Source organism: Malania oleifera, chromosome 8, assembly GCF_029873635.1.
Source record: "Malania oleifera isolate guangnan ecotype guangnan chromosome 8, ASM2987363v1, whole genome shotgun sequence".
Taxonomy (NCBI): Eukaryota; Viridiplantae; Streptophyta; class Magnoliopsida; order Santalales; family Ximeniaceae; genus Malania; species Malania oleifera.
Window position 1 is genome coordinate 58,073,977 of NC_080424.1, and position 14,193 is coordinate 58,088,169.

General features: G+C 36.4%; 1 protein-coding gene across 3 annotated transcripts in view; it reads left to right on the forward strand.

The window, feature by feature from the left end:
* Nucleotides 1–14,193, forward strand: part of LOC131162531 (rho GTPase-activating protein REN1) — a 53,323-nt gene extending 39,130 nt beyond the window's left edge. Inside the window, exons 15-24 of one of the 3 annotated variants that reach the window (XM_058119122.1) lie at nucleotides 4,447–4,680; nucleotides 4,847–5,173; nucleotides 5,322–5,371; nucleotides 6,471–6,531; nucleotides 6,616–6,699; nucleotides 10,021–10,134; nucleotides 10,213–10,382; nucleotides 10,647–10,710; nucleotides 12,593–12,814; nucleotides 13,370–14,193. In XM_058119122.1, the coding sequence (XP_057975105.1) occupies nucleotides 4,447–4,680; nucleotides 4,847–5,173; nucleotides 5,322–5,371; nucleotides 6,471–6,531; nucleotides 6,616–6,699; nucleotides 10,021–10,134; nucleotides 10,213–10,382; nucleotides 10,647–10,710; nucleotides 12,593–12,814; nucleotides 13,370–13,840 (1,797 nt within the window). In that variant the 3' untranslated portion in view covers nucleotides 13,841–14,193. The remainder of the gene's footprint in view (nucleotides 1–4,446; nucleotides 4,681–4,846; nucleotides 5,174–5,321; nucleotides 5,372–6,470; nucleotides 6,532–6,615; nucleotides 6,700–10,020; nucleotides 10,135–10,212; nucleotides 10,383–10,646; nucleotides 10,711–12,592; nucleotides 12,815–13,369) is intronic. The other 2 variants (XM_058119123.1, XM_058119124.1) reach the window with 2 other exon arrangements.

Below are 14,193 nucleotides of genomic sequence, written 5' to 3' on the forward strand. Positions count from 1 at the left end.
TGGTATTAACAGAAAGTTAAGAAAAAATACCACAACTTTTGTGTTGAACATTTTTTAATATGGGAAGTTATTAATAGAGAAAATTGCACATCAAGGCGGCGGCAGAAAAAAGTAGGGGATTTGGAGAATCTTGTATTGGGGTTTTTCATTCCAAAAATGATTTTAACACTTTGAAATAATTTTTGCACATTTAAAAAATGATTTTCAATGAAATATAGAGTGCCTAGGGTCCAACTAAGGTCACCTATGAGTTTCTTCACATAATCAATGACATAGGTCCTATTTGCAAAATACATGGAAGAAATTCTTTTAAGTCTTCAAGCTTGGACTTCATGAGCTGCATAAACATGGCCATAGTCTTCATGCTAGATCTTTATAAGCTCCATGTTTATAGCCAAATAACGTCGTCTTGTGTGCTTCATTGCTTTCCAATTTGCATCTCTTATTATGCTTAATATCTTAATTCCTATGAACACACTTAGTAGCACAATTAGAGGCTTTGGTTTGTCATTATCAAAACGAAATGAAACCTCGAAAAGCCAACATTAAGCTATAGACTTATTTTTGCTTTATGATTAAGGTGGACCACTGCTTTTAAATTATAAACCAATATCTGAATTTAATCTTGCATCGATCCTTCTATCCTTAGTTTCAACTGAGAAGCCTTTGCCTTCAAAGACTGTTTTTCACCCTTTAAACTGCCAAATAATTTATTGTAGGGGCAAAGAGCCAAATACTCCCTACTAATTTATTTAGTCAATGCTTTCTGATGTTCTACCCTAGTTATATTTCAAGTGCACATGTTATATTAATTCAAGTGCAGGGGAGCAGCAAGATTAATTCACTATAGATCCTTATGAACTCATTGCTGATCCATGTTGCTTGAAGCACTGAACAATGCCTTTCACTCTGAGCTTTTTCTCACTTCATCAAGCCTTACTTTACAGCCATGAGAAAGTCCGATGCCAAATTATTTATTGAGTTTTCAGCTTCTTGGATGCTGCAATATGAAACTTAGGAATGATAAGCCAGATACCTAAATGGCTAGGGTTCAAATGCTTGAAACACAGCTAAATTTCCTCCTGTAGTGAAGTAAGGAAAACCTCCTCTGGAAGCTTTTTGCTACTGTCCTTATACCAAGGTTTGTCCTACTTTGGTTTAAGGGTTGTCCTATTTTCATGTTTTACACTTTTACTCATATACTCATCCCAGCTTAGTAATGATTTATTTGCCCTCTCATGAACCATTTTATAAGGAGTGTAAAATTATCATGACATCCATGTAGGATAAATCCAGATATTTGTCTTATGTGTTTAAAGGTCGAGTGAACGTAGTGATCATTTGTTTCTTGGTTTCTCCATTGTTGGAAAGCAGCTTTGGGCATATTTGTTCTCAGTTTTTAATGAGGAAGTGGTTCTGCCACAGACTGTCAACTCTTCTTTTGCTGGTTTGGTATAGAGGTTTTGGGAGGAGTAAGAAAGGGATGGTTTTGTGGAGATGCACCATTTTTGCCCTTTTCTGGACTTTGTGGATCTAGGGAATGCAGGGACATTAATTGGCAATTTGACTCCTTCACATTGTAGGAGAGGGTTGTTTTCCTTGCTTCCTTTTGGGCTCGGTCTCTTGTCCTCTTTTCTGTTAATGATGTTCTTCTTCTGTAGTAAAGAAAAAACATATTATGGTATTAGACACGTTTAGAAGAACATAAATTTCCCCGGAATCTCATCCTCATGGCTGGAAAACTTTAGCTATACCCATAGCCATATTCTTAGGTAGATATTTGAGTTCAACCCATCCAATACAAATAAGCACATCAAGCTAAATATTAAAGTTAAATGTGTTGGAAGTCCCAACACGGAGTATATAGTCTAGAAGAGGGATGAATAGACTCTTTTTGCGGAATATGTATTTTTCTACAAAATAAAAACTCTTGGCAAGATACAAGAAATTATATCGCAATATAAATATAAATCATGCACAAGATATAAAATAAAGAGTGCGAGGGAGAGAAAGAACAACACCGGTATTCTTACGTGGTTCGGCACCAAGTCTACGTCCGCGCCTTAGCACAAAGTCAAGGATTCCACAACCCACTAAAGATACTCCTTCACAGGCGGAGAAGCCTTACAACTCGAGAACAAATCCATACACTTGGGAACAAATTTCTACCACGCTCACCAAGAGCCTTCACTTCGGTTCACAAAGAACCCTACAACAATGGTTCGCAAAGAACCTTACAAGAGATTGGAAATACAATTTAATGCTCCTTAAATGAGCTAATATGAAATACAACCAAATCCTCACTCTATTCTCTTAAGGAATGAATCTTACAAGATAAGTGAGTAAGAGAGGATTGAGCACTTGTGAAGAATAACTAACATGCAAAGTGCAAAGTGCTTAGGTTTTAGATAAAAGGATATTTTTCACAAATATGATCAACAATGCTCAAAACCATGTTAATACAAGTCTAATAGTTTGTATTTATAGCCTAAGAGCCAAATGAGCCATTAACTAGCCGTTAGGGGGAAGAAAAATTAGTTTGTTTGGTAAACTAGCCGTTTTCCACCTGTTGGACTCGTCAGCGAGTTCCTGCTCTCGTCGAGTAATCACATACTGCCACTCGTCAACGAATCCCCTGTGTTTGTCGACGAGGTCCCTGAATCAGAATAAGTAATCAACCTAAAAGTTGTGGCATTTTGTCTTAGCTTACCAGGGACACCAAAATCGTCCTTTTTGGAATTTTCTAGAAAAAGTTATACTCCAAATACCAATGGGTGTTCAGGACTCAAGGCTGCACTACGTTAGTGACGATTGCTTTGTTTTTCCTTGTCAAAAAGCATTTTAATGATTTAAAACATTCTTGGAAAAAAGTATATGAAATATATTAAGCCTAATGAAGACCAATACTTGTACAAATGATTTTTCCTTCAATATAAGATATCTTATTTTATGAAAACACACTTAAAACTTATTTTGATATCTTATATGCTTAATATGTCGTTTATAGAAATATGCTTGACTTTTAGGACTTTAGGACATACAACTAGTTTTGCAAAACCGGGACCAAGTTATGAAAATGTTTTATGACTCATATATTACTTAACACTTGTCCCATTTTGAAAACTTAATTGAGTATAGGATTATTTTGACAAACTCTTTGTTTTTACTTTGAAAACTATGAATTGTGAGTTTGTTACTTTTGTGCAGATCCTATATGCTCATGTGTCCTAGTATGCTTATGCAATGGCTCAACTCTTACTCAGAAATCATGCAAGACACACACCTCAAGAGTTACAATACGCACTCACTCACACAACCCTTATTACAATTAATTTATACACAATGAAAACTTCGGGATGTGCTTTGGTGCTTCCGAGTCAGCGTCCTTCCGATCTTTTCTATTTGATGTCTACTCGGTCCGATCTTTGCTTCTGATTTGGTACCTCCGTGTATCTGACACTTTGTACCTGTACTAGATAAGATCTGCAAGGATGGAAAATATTAGGAATAACAAATAGGTTAATATCATCAAAACATATAAACCAAGATAGTGTAACTGTCAGGGTTAACATTCTCCCCCTTTTTGATGATGTCTAACCTATTAAGAATCTACTTAATCTTTGCATTTGTGTTTGTTCTTACTAAGGCTTACTGTGCAAAGATAAGCTTACTTAGAACCACTAATGGTTTGTTGTCATCAAAATAAGACAAATGAGATCATGTAGCCACTAAGGCTAACAAAATGTACAAACCTAAACACACTTTTCTTGTGGAGTTCCATAATTTCAATTCAAGAACCCCTTCATGGTGATTACTTGCTTCAGTAAAGTTCTTCTTCACCCTTTACCTGAGTGAAAAGCCCTTTCAGTTGATGTCATGTATTATTCTTCAAACCCTTTCACTTATTTTCAACTGTTTACTTCACTAAGTCCATAAATTGTTTCTGTTCTTGGGCACATGTACAAGCAGTTATCTTTGCCTCAAACTTCATACAATCCTCTATACATTTTGATAAATTTTGTGACTCATACAAAGCTTTCCACACATTCAAGTAAGTTGTCAAGAGTTCGACCAGGAATGCTATTGATTCCAACATTGATATCTAAACCCTAGGTTTCAGATGCCCTCTATTATGGTGAAACACCATTTGTCTGGTTCAGGCCCAGTGCGGTTACAGCCAATATTTGGATTATGGCTTTTCTTTAATGACCAGACTGTTAAAATTGTCCAGAAAACATTTAGGTTAAATAGAATCACATGCACTTCATGAGTTAGGGTTGGTGGTTTTTGTCAAAGGGTAAAGCCTAATCTAAACAGAAAAGGTGTGTGTGCGTGCATGTACATTTACATAAATTCTAAACTGTTAGGCCAGTTCATTCCCTGCTCTAGGTTTCTGTTATTAATTACTGAATTTCTTAAAATAATTTTTACTTTTGAGCTCTGCAGGAAGCTTCAGTGTCTGCAGACTTGTACTCTGACTCAGAAGAGAGTGGAAGCGAGAGTGAGGATCCAACTGACGATGACGATGACAATGATGAGAGTTATGAAGATGATGAAGATGATGAACATGATGATGAAACAGATGACCTTGAAGATTATACAGATGATCTTGAACATGCGCCGGGCAGAACCTGTAGTGAGAGTGGGGACAGTGGAGACAGTGATTTGTACGACAATAAGGCTCGTGTCTACCCTTCTTAATATAAGCTTCCATTCAGATTTACATGACTAGAAAATATTTAAGCCTTCAATATATATGATACTGAGCTTCTTCAGAATATAAAATAAATATTTGATGTTTCTGATTTTGAACACCATATTTACACCGAGTACTTTGAAGCTGCAGAGTCTTGAAGGTTCTAGCTCAAGTTCCAAATCACCTGAAGTGGGTCATCATTTTGAAGCCATTCAGAAGTCGTCATCAAGCTCACCTAAAACTTCATTGCCTAAACATGATAATGTAAAGGGAAGAGAGACCTCTCCAAATAAAAGTAATAGTACATCAGTGCAGTCTAAGAAGTCTGGTGAACTACAAGAAGATCTTCTTGCAGAAACAAGTTCAGTATATAAGCTGGCTGGTCCGAGTCCATCCACGTGCATTAAAAAATCTACATCCATTTCTAATGCACCAGCTCATAGTGTCAGGCGTCCCACTGTTTGGGGGCGTACCTCTGTGAGTATATTCAGTTTTCTAGTTTCTTTAAATGGCATTCTACTGCTTGTCAGGGGCTTCCAGATTTAATTAATCTTCCACATTCATTTTTGTAGGCATAATTTTTTAAACTATGTGGTAATCATATATTTTTCCTCCTTTGGTCCAGGCTAGAAAGAATCTATCTATGGAATCCATTGATTATGCCTTGGAAGATGAGTAAGTCATTCTTCTGCCTCAAAGCAAATTTTTTATGTATAGTTATCTGTAAGAAATTTTGAAGTCTTGCATCTTGGTCAGGGTCAAACATTAATTGTGCCACATCTGCCGTTATGTTGCAAGTGCAGTAACATTGGTTAGATAGCAATCGGCAGTGATACTTATTTGTACAGATACTTTAGATTTATTTTGGAAAAACAAAATTGGTATCACTCAAGTACATGTGATGTATGCATCCTACAAATGGGGACCATTCAGCTTGAATAGTTTTGAGTGATAAAATTTGTAGGTAGGTTTACACATTATTCAATCGCCAAAAGTCAAATGGCTGCTATGTGGCACAGAATTCATACCAAAATGAATACACCGACTTCCATCAGTAGTCTCCTTTGGATTGTGTAGTGAGAGTGGGTCTTTGATTCCATTCACACCTGTCTGTATTTAGTTAATTACTTAGTTTGTAAACCTTTACTGCCTTTTAGCCATGTATCCTTTTTAAATCTCCTGAAACTTTATTCTCTGTTCAATATAAATGCTTCGGCTGCCACTTGCTGAGAGCAATTCTTAGTAAAGATTCTGAAGCTATCTGAGCTATGGATCGCAGTGTAGGTACTAAGTTATAGTGCTAATGTCCATGTCCATGCCTAGTAGTGCATCTGAATGCATGATCTATGCATAGTCCCCCTGGTTTAAAGTTTATATTGCGGTTTCATTTCTCTCTTCCAATGCAAACTGTTATTTTATTTGAATTATACAGATATTAAGCATTAAAAACTTCATTGCTGGCAATTAAAGTGCAGGTCTATTGGGAGAAAGTTGAAACTAAAACTTTGTTATCTCCAATAGTTGTGGTGTGAAGCCCTTATATCTTTCAATGAATTAGTGTTAACCATTTAGATATATTTATCAGAAATTTTATTTCTCTTGGGGTGAAAAAATATGGAACTTAATTCAATATGTAAAAAAATTTTCTGTCGTGATTCTTGGTAGCTTGCTTTATGAAGCTTTTAGAAATCTGTCTCATATGTGACTTATCTCTGTGGCAATCAGTCACTTTGTTCAATGCATCTGATATTCTGATTATTTAACCCATACATAGGGCTGAAATCCAAAGGCTTGAGGATGCAAAAACAGACTTACAGAATCGAATTACAGAAGAGGTAAAGGCTTCAAGTTTTATCTGTTTGAAGCATGTTGAAAATTTTTCATTTAGTTATATACATAATTTTTTTCCCTTGCAATAGGCTAAAAGGAATATAGTTCTACAAGAAAGTTTGGAGATACGAAAGAAGACATTGCACAAACGCCGCCTATCACTTGAGCGAGATGTAAGATGTTCCATCCGTCTTGTATAAGATATGAACTCAATTTTTTATTTTTTTTCAATTTTTTTTGTATATGCAAGGATATGTACAGAATTTAGACAAATGAAGATGCATGTTTTCTTTTATTAAAATGTAAAATACTATCACTTGGTAGTTGGTAGTCAATTTTACAATGTTTTTAAAAAAAATCCATTTCCATCTAGAAATCATGATTCTGCCAGGCAATGTTTACTTCATTTAAAAAGATCTATAAGAAAGGTCTAGAAATAGCTGTGCTATTACATGAATGCACCAGATTAATTACCTAAGTTTTTTTTTTTTCTTTTTGTGTGTATTTCTTTTTAGGGGAGGGAGGGGTGGAACATTCCTTAGTTTAGGAAAATGGGTGACAAATGTATAGGTCTTAAATATGCATTCTGTTAGATTTTAAGTAAAATTGTTTGTATATTCTAGATGCAAGAGCACCTATACCAGGTGATATTCTTCCTTTGGAACTTTGATCCAGCAGTTCTTAGGTAGCACCTTGATGCAACCTTTTCCACAATCTTGCTCCCGTCCTGCCCGAATCTTGCTTCCATGGCTCAACATACCTTCAGACAAATCACAAGTCCTAATTTTCATGCGCAGAATCATTTAAGATGAACTCCTACTAAACTATAATATAAGATGAACTCCTACTAAACAGTTCAAGCTATAATAGTGTGTTGTGTAAATTTAGAACATCATGACATGCCAACTTCCATATTTTCATCTTAATTTTCGCTGTTGGGGGTTGTTTCATGGCAAATGTTTTCATTATTGGCTACAAGAAGTGGATATATATAATTATCATTAGAAATCAATATATGTTATCTTTACAACTCAATCATAAAACAAGCTATGCATTTGGGCACAAAATGTAGCTCAACTATATATTTGCTTGTTTTGATAATAATAATAAAATAAAAAAAGGTTAGTATTTCATATATATATATATATATATATATATATATATATAGAACATCACTATGTTTAACTTTTATATTTTCATCTTTAAAGTTTGCTTTTACTTTGTTTTCATGGTGAATGTTTTCATAATTCATAATTGCTGCAAGCAATTTAATATATTTAAATAACCTTATGAGATAAACATTAAAGGAACTAAGCTTTGGGGTGCAAAATGAAGGAAAAATAAATGTGTGCACAAAATGAGATACAGTCAGATGCAAATGTTAAGATGATGAATGACAAAACAAGAAGGGAGCCATTAGTTAATGCAATTTTTATAATGTCGAGGCAGTACCAACTAGGGATAATTTATGACAAAGCTGATTGAGATGGTTTGTTCACTTCCAGCTATGAATAATAATTGTTTTAGTGATTAATGATATGGTTTAGGTAGTAAGCACTTCAAAGATGAGAAGGCATTGGCTGGGACGTTGTTGATGTAGGCCCAAGATAGAGCAGAAAGAAGAAACTATGTTTTTGTAGCTACCTGCACATAGTTTGATTTGGGACTGATGACTGATCTGTTGTGCGAAGCATATTTAATTAGCTAAACGTCATGCAATTATATTTTCATTTTATCTAGTGACATGTCCATATACACGTACCTGAGTTCTTGTCGTTCCTGAATTAACAACGGCAATATGTCTGACATGTGGAAACTGACTTGCGCCTGATGCATTTCTTAAGGTAGTGTGTATACATTGTAGGCTTAGAAATCTAATCCCAACCAAATGAATAATTTCCAAGGGACTTGCTTTATGGCATGAGAGCTGGTAATTCTACATTTTTTTCCTGAGAAGTTAGTGATAATACAAAATAAAGAAGGTTTGGACTAGAGTCAAACAAGTAGATTAGCTCTTTTGGCATGGTTGGGAAATGGCGGACCTCTTTAGAAATTGGGTCAAAGTGCTTAGATTCTGAGGCCCAAGGGACCATGGTCAGAATTTAGGAAGATTTTTTGGCAGCAGGATGTATTCCATGCAAAGTAGTACTCTTCCACTTTGGTTGGTTAGGGATTGAAGAATGTACAATCCACATGCTAGGGTACAGAATCAGAGGAGAACTACTTTAGGAATCAATCAAGGGTCATCTACTCCTGGGAGGGAAAAAATGACATTCCAGAATTCCATAGATTGAAGATTTCAGGAGGAAGTCTTGGGAGGAATTATTGAGAATTGGAAGGGAACATCCTTGGTGTGGATTTTATGCTTTTCCGAACAATAAAAATAAGGGGATTTTGGTCAAGCCGTTTTCTCTCCTGCACAGAAAAGTTTGCCTTATATCCTCTAGGTTAGAACTGACCCTCTTTGTTGCTTGAATCAAAAGGACTATGGGATTAGGCGTTCCCTAGCTTGGTGTATTTTCAGGTGCCATTGGTTTGAATTATAATACATTTAAAACGCAGAGAGAGTTCCATGACTGCCTCTCAGGATAATGGTAGAGAGAGAAATGACTCCTATGTACACAGTAGATCACTTGTATTGGTAAGAAGTCTTTTAGTTGTCTAGGAAACACTGACAAGTGAAAAATAAATAGAATGCAGCAAGTAGATAGATTAACTAAATGGACGGGCAGACTTAATCTTTCTTAATGGAATTTGACAACTTAATCTAACATTTCAAAAATCATCCTTGAAATAACCTTCCTTGATTATGAAAATTTTCTTAATATCAAGTTGGCTTCATACATAATTATTTTCAGTGGGAAAATTTTAAAATACATAAAGTGGGTGGATGTTGGAAGACAGGATTCAATCTGCGGAACAATTTTTTATATTATTTATATATTTATTGTGGTACTGATACCTGGTCTAGGAAGTGTTTTACTGATTTATGGTGCTGGGGCATCAAAGTAGGAGCGGCAGCATTCATGGCATGAAAGACAGAAAAGAAAACTTGTGGCAATTAGCTTGAGCTAATTGCTAATGGATCTGATTTCCGTTGTAATACCAACTAGTACAAAGGGGTTTTATGGGATTAACATCCAGGATTTTCCCATTGCCTACAAATGAATTGAACTGTAGAATTGCACCAGTTGTCAACTATTACTTATATTTCCTCCTCTTTTGACTCTTTTGTTTATTGTAAATATATATATGTCCGTGTGTCATTCTACTAGAGGCACAGAAGTTTAAGTAAGCATTTAACCAGTTTCTCTAATGTTCTCCAACCATCCGTCATCCCCAAAATACGGGGTAAGATTGCCTACTATCCACGTTCTCCAGACCTTCCTGAAGGTGGGAGCCCTTGTGCATTAGACTGATTTTCAATGTTCGTTTAGCAAACTAACATTAATATGAAGACTGATTGTTACAATTGTTAGTAACTGTTCTAACAGGTGGCAAGACTACAAGAACAATTACAAAGGGAGAGAGAGTTGAGGATGGCTTTGGAATCTGGACTTAAAATGCCTCGGTGGTTATCCTCTGTCTCTGCCACTATTGATGAAAAGGTTAGTCTACCTCACATTGTACTCATTTAACTGCTTCTGAACTTTTTATCAAATTTTGAACTTGTACATGTTCTGAAGACCAAGGCTGATCTTAAGGAGGTTGCTCAAGCGGAGGCAGATGTCATGAATTTGAAGCAAAAGTTTGAAGACCTCGAATTGCAGCTTAATCAACAACGTGAACAAAACCATGGTTATGCGCATGAATCATGCGATTGGCCCCAACAAAGCTCCAATAATCATGGAAGACAGTATGTTTCTTATTTTCTAATTATTTTCTCCTTGTTTCTCATCTTTTAGATACCCTTTTTAATACTTTTTTTTCTAGACATTCTGTCTCAAAACTGAGGTAAAAACAAGCCAGACTGTCTGCAGCTGCATCACCTTGTCTGTGTGGAAAGAGTGTGTGGTGCCTGGAAACAGATAAAATGCACACATAGTGGCATTATTCTTGTGAATTTTTAGCACTTAGTCTGTCTACTCAATTTTCCTTTTTTGGGAAAAAAATTGTGCAGGAGGCATAAGCAAAAGGATATTGATACTACAGTTAATCTTCTTGAGAGGTCAACAAGAAATAAGGTATATCTCCTTTCAAGTTGGCATTCATCCCATTGTTGGCCAAGTTGAGACATGCCCTGTCCTTTTACTTTCAGTAGAGGTAGTGTTATTTTGTAGTAGTTAATCATGATCAGTTGAATTTCATGAAACTAAATTAACTCCCAAAGTTATGGGATGGTTCTGGCTATCAATCCTCCATTTAATCCCTTTTGTTTTATGCCGTAGTGGCCCATGTTGTCTGGCCAGGTCAGCATTATAATAGTGATCTGGACCAGCCAACTGGTGTCTTGTGGCATAGAGGACAAAAAAGTGGGGAGAAAAATAAAAAGAAATTGGTGGATCATAGATTGTCAGGCTGATATGCATAAAATCAAGCTTTGTTTTGTGTCGCATACTTGATCTGCTAACAGGGTCCATTGGATGGTGGATTTGTACTTAATCTGTACAGAGAATGATTGACTAAGGAAGAAATTTCCAAGTTATCAATCACAAAAATAGGGCAGCCCTCATTTTTTCCTCTAATAAATGGTTAAAAGGGATCTCTCTAATGCTTGAGATAATTAATGGTGACTGCATGACATTATTGCTTGTTTTGTTCTTTGGAATATGGACATTAGTATCTCTCCATTTTCCCATTCAACATCCATGGTTTTTTATGCTTCTATTAGGATACTTCCTAGCATAATTTTCCATATTATATGCCTTACTGTTAAGGCTTGATAACCCACTGGTGGCCCAATCTAACAGCTTAAGCTTTTAGGTAATGTGGTTGCTACACATGGGCTTAGAGCCATGGTTGGCAAGTGGTCCTGGGTTCTAGTCTTGTTACCCAGATTTATTGTAAGGTTGTTAAAATAAATTACTGTTTTCTATATGGTTATTTTTCATTTTTTTGTTTTATCTCTCCAAATGCATTCAGGCTGCGTGTGCAGTGGAGTGTTAGGGCATAATATACATTGTTGGCCCACAACCTGATCTTAACCTTTTATGTAAAGCCGTTGCTTAACAATTACAATGAGGAAGGATGGGAATGGAGGATGGACTACTCCTGTTATGCAACCCAGGACAAGTTGGTCCTTCAGCGGACTAAAAAATAAACACATATACTTTCAGTACTGTAAAATATCATGCATAAAATGATGAAACAGAATTTTTTTGACGAGTCCTGATTATATTATGATTTTTGGAAGAGCCCAAAGTTTAGTGACAGTACTGTAAAATATCATGCATAAAATGATGAAACAGAATTTTTTGATGAGTCCTGATTATATTATGATTTTTGGAAGAGCCCAAAGTTTAGTGAGTCTCAGTTTGAATGTACAGCGGGGAATCACATATGCCGCATTGGACAACATAATTTAACAAGTAAATATGCATACTGCATATAATAATTAAAGGATTAAGAAGGTTGGGATTGGTATCTGAGTAAAACACAAGAATATCATCTGAGTTATGAAGTTAGGGATGCAACCATGCCTTTTTGAGTATAAAAAATATTCAAGCTGGGCATGGTTCAGCTTGGGGTTATTTAAGTGATCTTGGGCCTGCTCAATCTCTTCTCACCTTCTTGAGGTTTGGTTTGTCTAGGTTTGACAAACTGATTCGTCAGTCTAAATAAACATTTATTTCTTACATTCTGCTTTTACATGACAAACTAGTTATTAGAGCATCATTCAAAAACCTACCAATTTTCCATACAAGCTACTGACTCTAATATTGCTTTTCAATTTTGCCGTTTAAGTTGTTTACTTTGAGTTAAGTTTCTCACTGGCTAGAGCTTGACTGGTTTGTTTGGTTAGCCTAAACAAGCTTTTTAATGAGGGGAGGTGGAGCTAATTTAAAAAAACAGCTAGCAGTGGCTTCACCTGCTAATCATTTCTTACGTTTAAATGCCTTTTTTTAGGTGTCCCAGGAATTTTATTCAGATGGAGCGGACAGTGAGAACGAATGGAGACAGGATCTACCCAATTTCTCAACCAAACATCCACCTCACAACCAGCAGCTGGAATCGCTGCGTAGCAGCAGCTCCAAATTTTCCGGGGCATCCACTTCATCTGCTTCAGAGCCAGTGGCAGCCAGGCCACCTACGACAACCAATTCTAAGAAGTATGGGACTAAGAATGAGGTAAAAGTTTCAATATTCTTAACAATGATCTGTTTTAATACTCGTCCCACGTCTGCAGAAGATTAAAACAAGACTTTAAGAAGTTACGGGGTATTGTGGAAGCCACCTGGAAATGAATTTATTGCATTTGATTTTTGTTTTGTCTGAAACAAGTATTAATAACATTCTAAATTAAAGGGTCATCATTCAGGGTTCCAAGCAATGATGTTGCTGCCATTGCCAGTTGTAAGTTTTCCATTCTTTAGCCCCCCTCATTTCCTCACGCTTGTTGAATCCTCACACAGCATCAATAGATGCCACTGTCTTTCTTTCTTCTTCTTCTTCTTCTTCTTCTTTTGTGTGCTGTGGGGGGTGGGGGGATAAGGAGCGATTCCTCGACAAAGAATGGATCTATCTTGAAATTGTATGCTATAAAAGATCAATTAATTTCTGGGTCGCTGAAGTTCCTCCTGGGTCTTGATAGGTCCTTCGGCTTGGCAAACCTTGTTATTACCCCCAAAAATTCAATGGGATCAGATAAAACAGTGGTACTGACTCATAACCTGCTTATGACAGGGAGCCAACTCCACAACCTCCGCGCTTTCAAAGCTGACAACCCGACTCAACTTCTTGAAAGAAAGACGGACACAAATAGCAAATGAGCTCCAAAACATGGACAAAGGTCGAGGCTCAGGTCGAGGACCATCTGAACCCCACCAATCACACTCAAATATGGACAAATGTCAAGGATTAGAATGTCCACTTAATCTAAACTTAGAAAAAGGTAGGGGAATTGATGCCAGCCACTCTCTCCAGAACTTGGACAACAGTGTAGAAACAGAAAGCCAGCCGATCCAAACACAGGAAAAATTTAGAAAATCAGACACTCAACCAGTTAAAAACCAGGAGCGAGGAAGAAGACCAGACGGCCCAAATGTCCAAAGCCTGGAAAGAGGAAGATCAGAAGGGCAGTCATTCTGGAATGTGGAAAGAAGTCGAGGATCAGAAGGCCAATCTTACATTCCTCCAAGGACAAACTCCAGATGATGCTAGATTTCATAAGATGATATCTCAGCACTTAGCTTATGCAACATGCAGCTTATGGGTTGCTTCATCATTGATGTTCTGCTTCGGCAAAGATCAGAAACAGGCAGGAATGCAACCCCTGTAAGGTTGATTTTTTATTTGATTTTATTTTTTTTTTCTTTATGTTCATACACGAGTTTATAGTCTGGACACAGTAAAAAAAAGGTCCAGGATGTACAGCCCCATCACCCCTGATGTTAGTTTAATTATTCAAAATCCAGTTTGTTAATTCTTGACTGGTTCAGACACCATTAGGGCCTTTTCTTGTAATTATAATCCTTTGTATCGGTAAATGCAAAATCTAATTTCTTTAA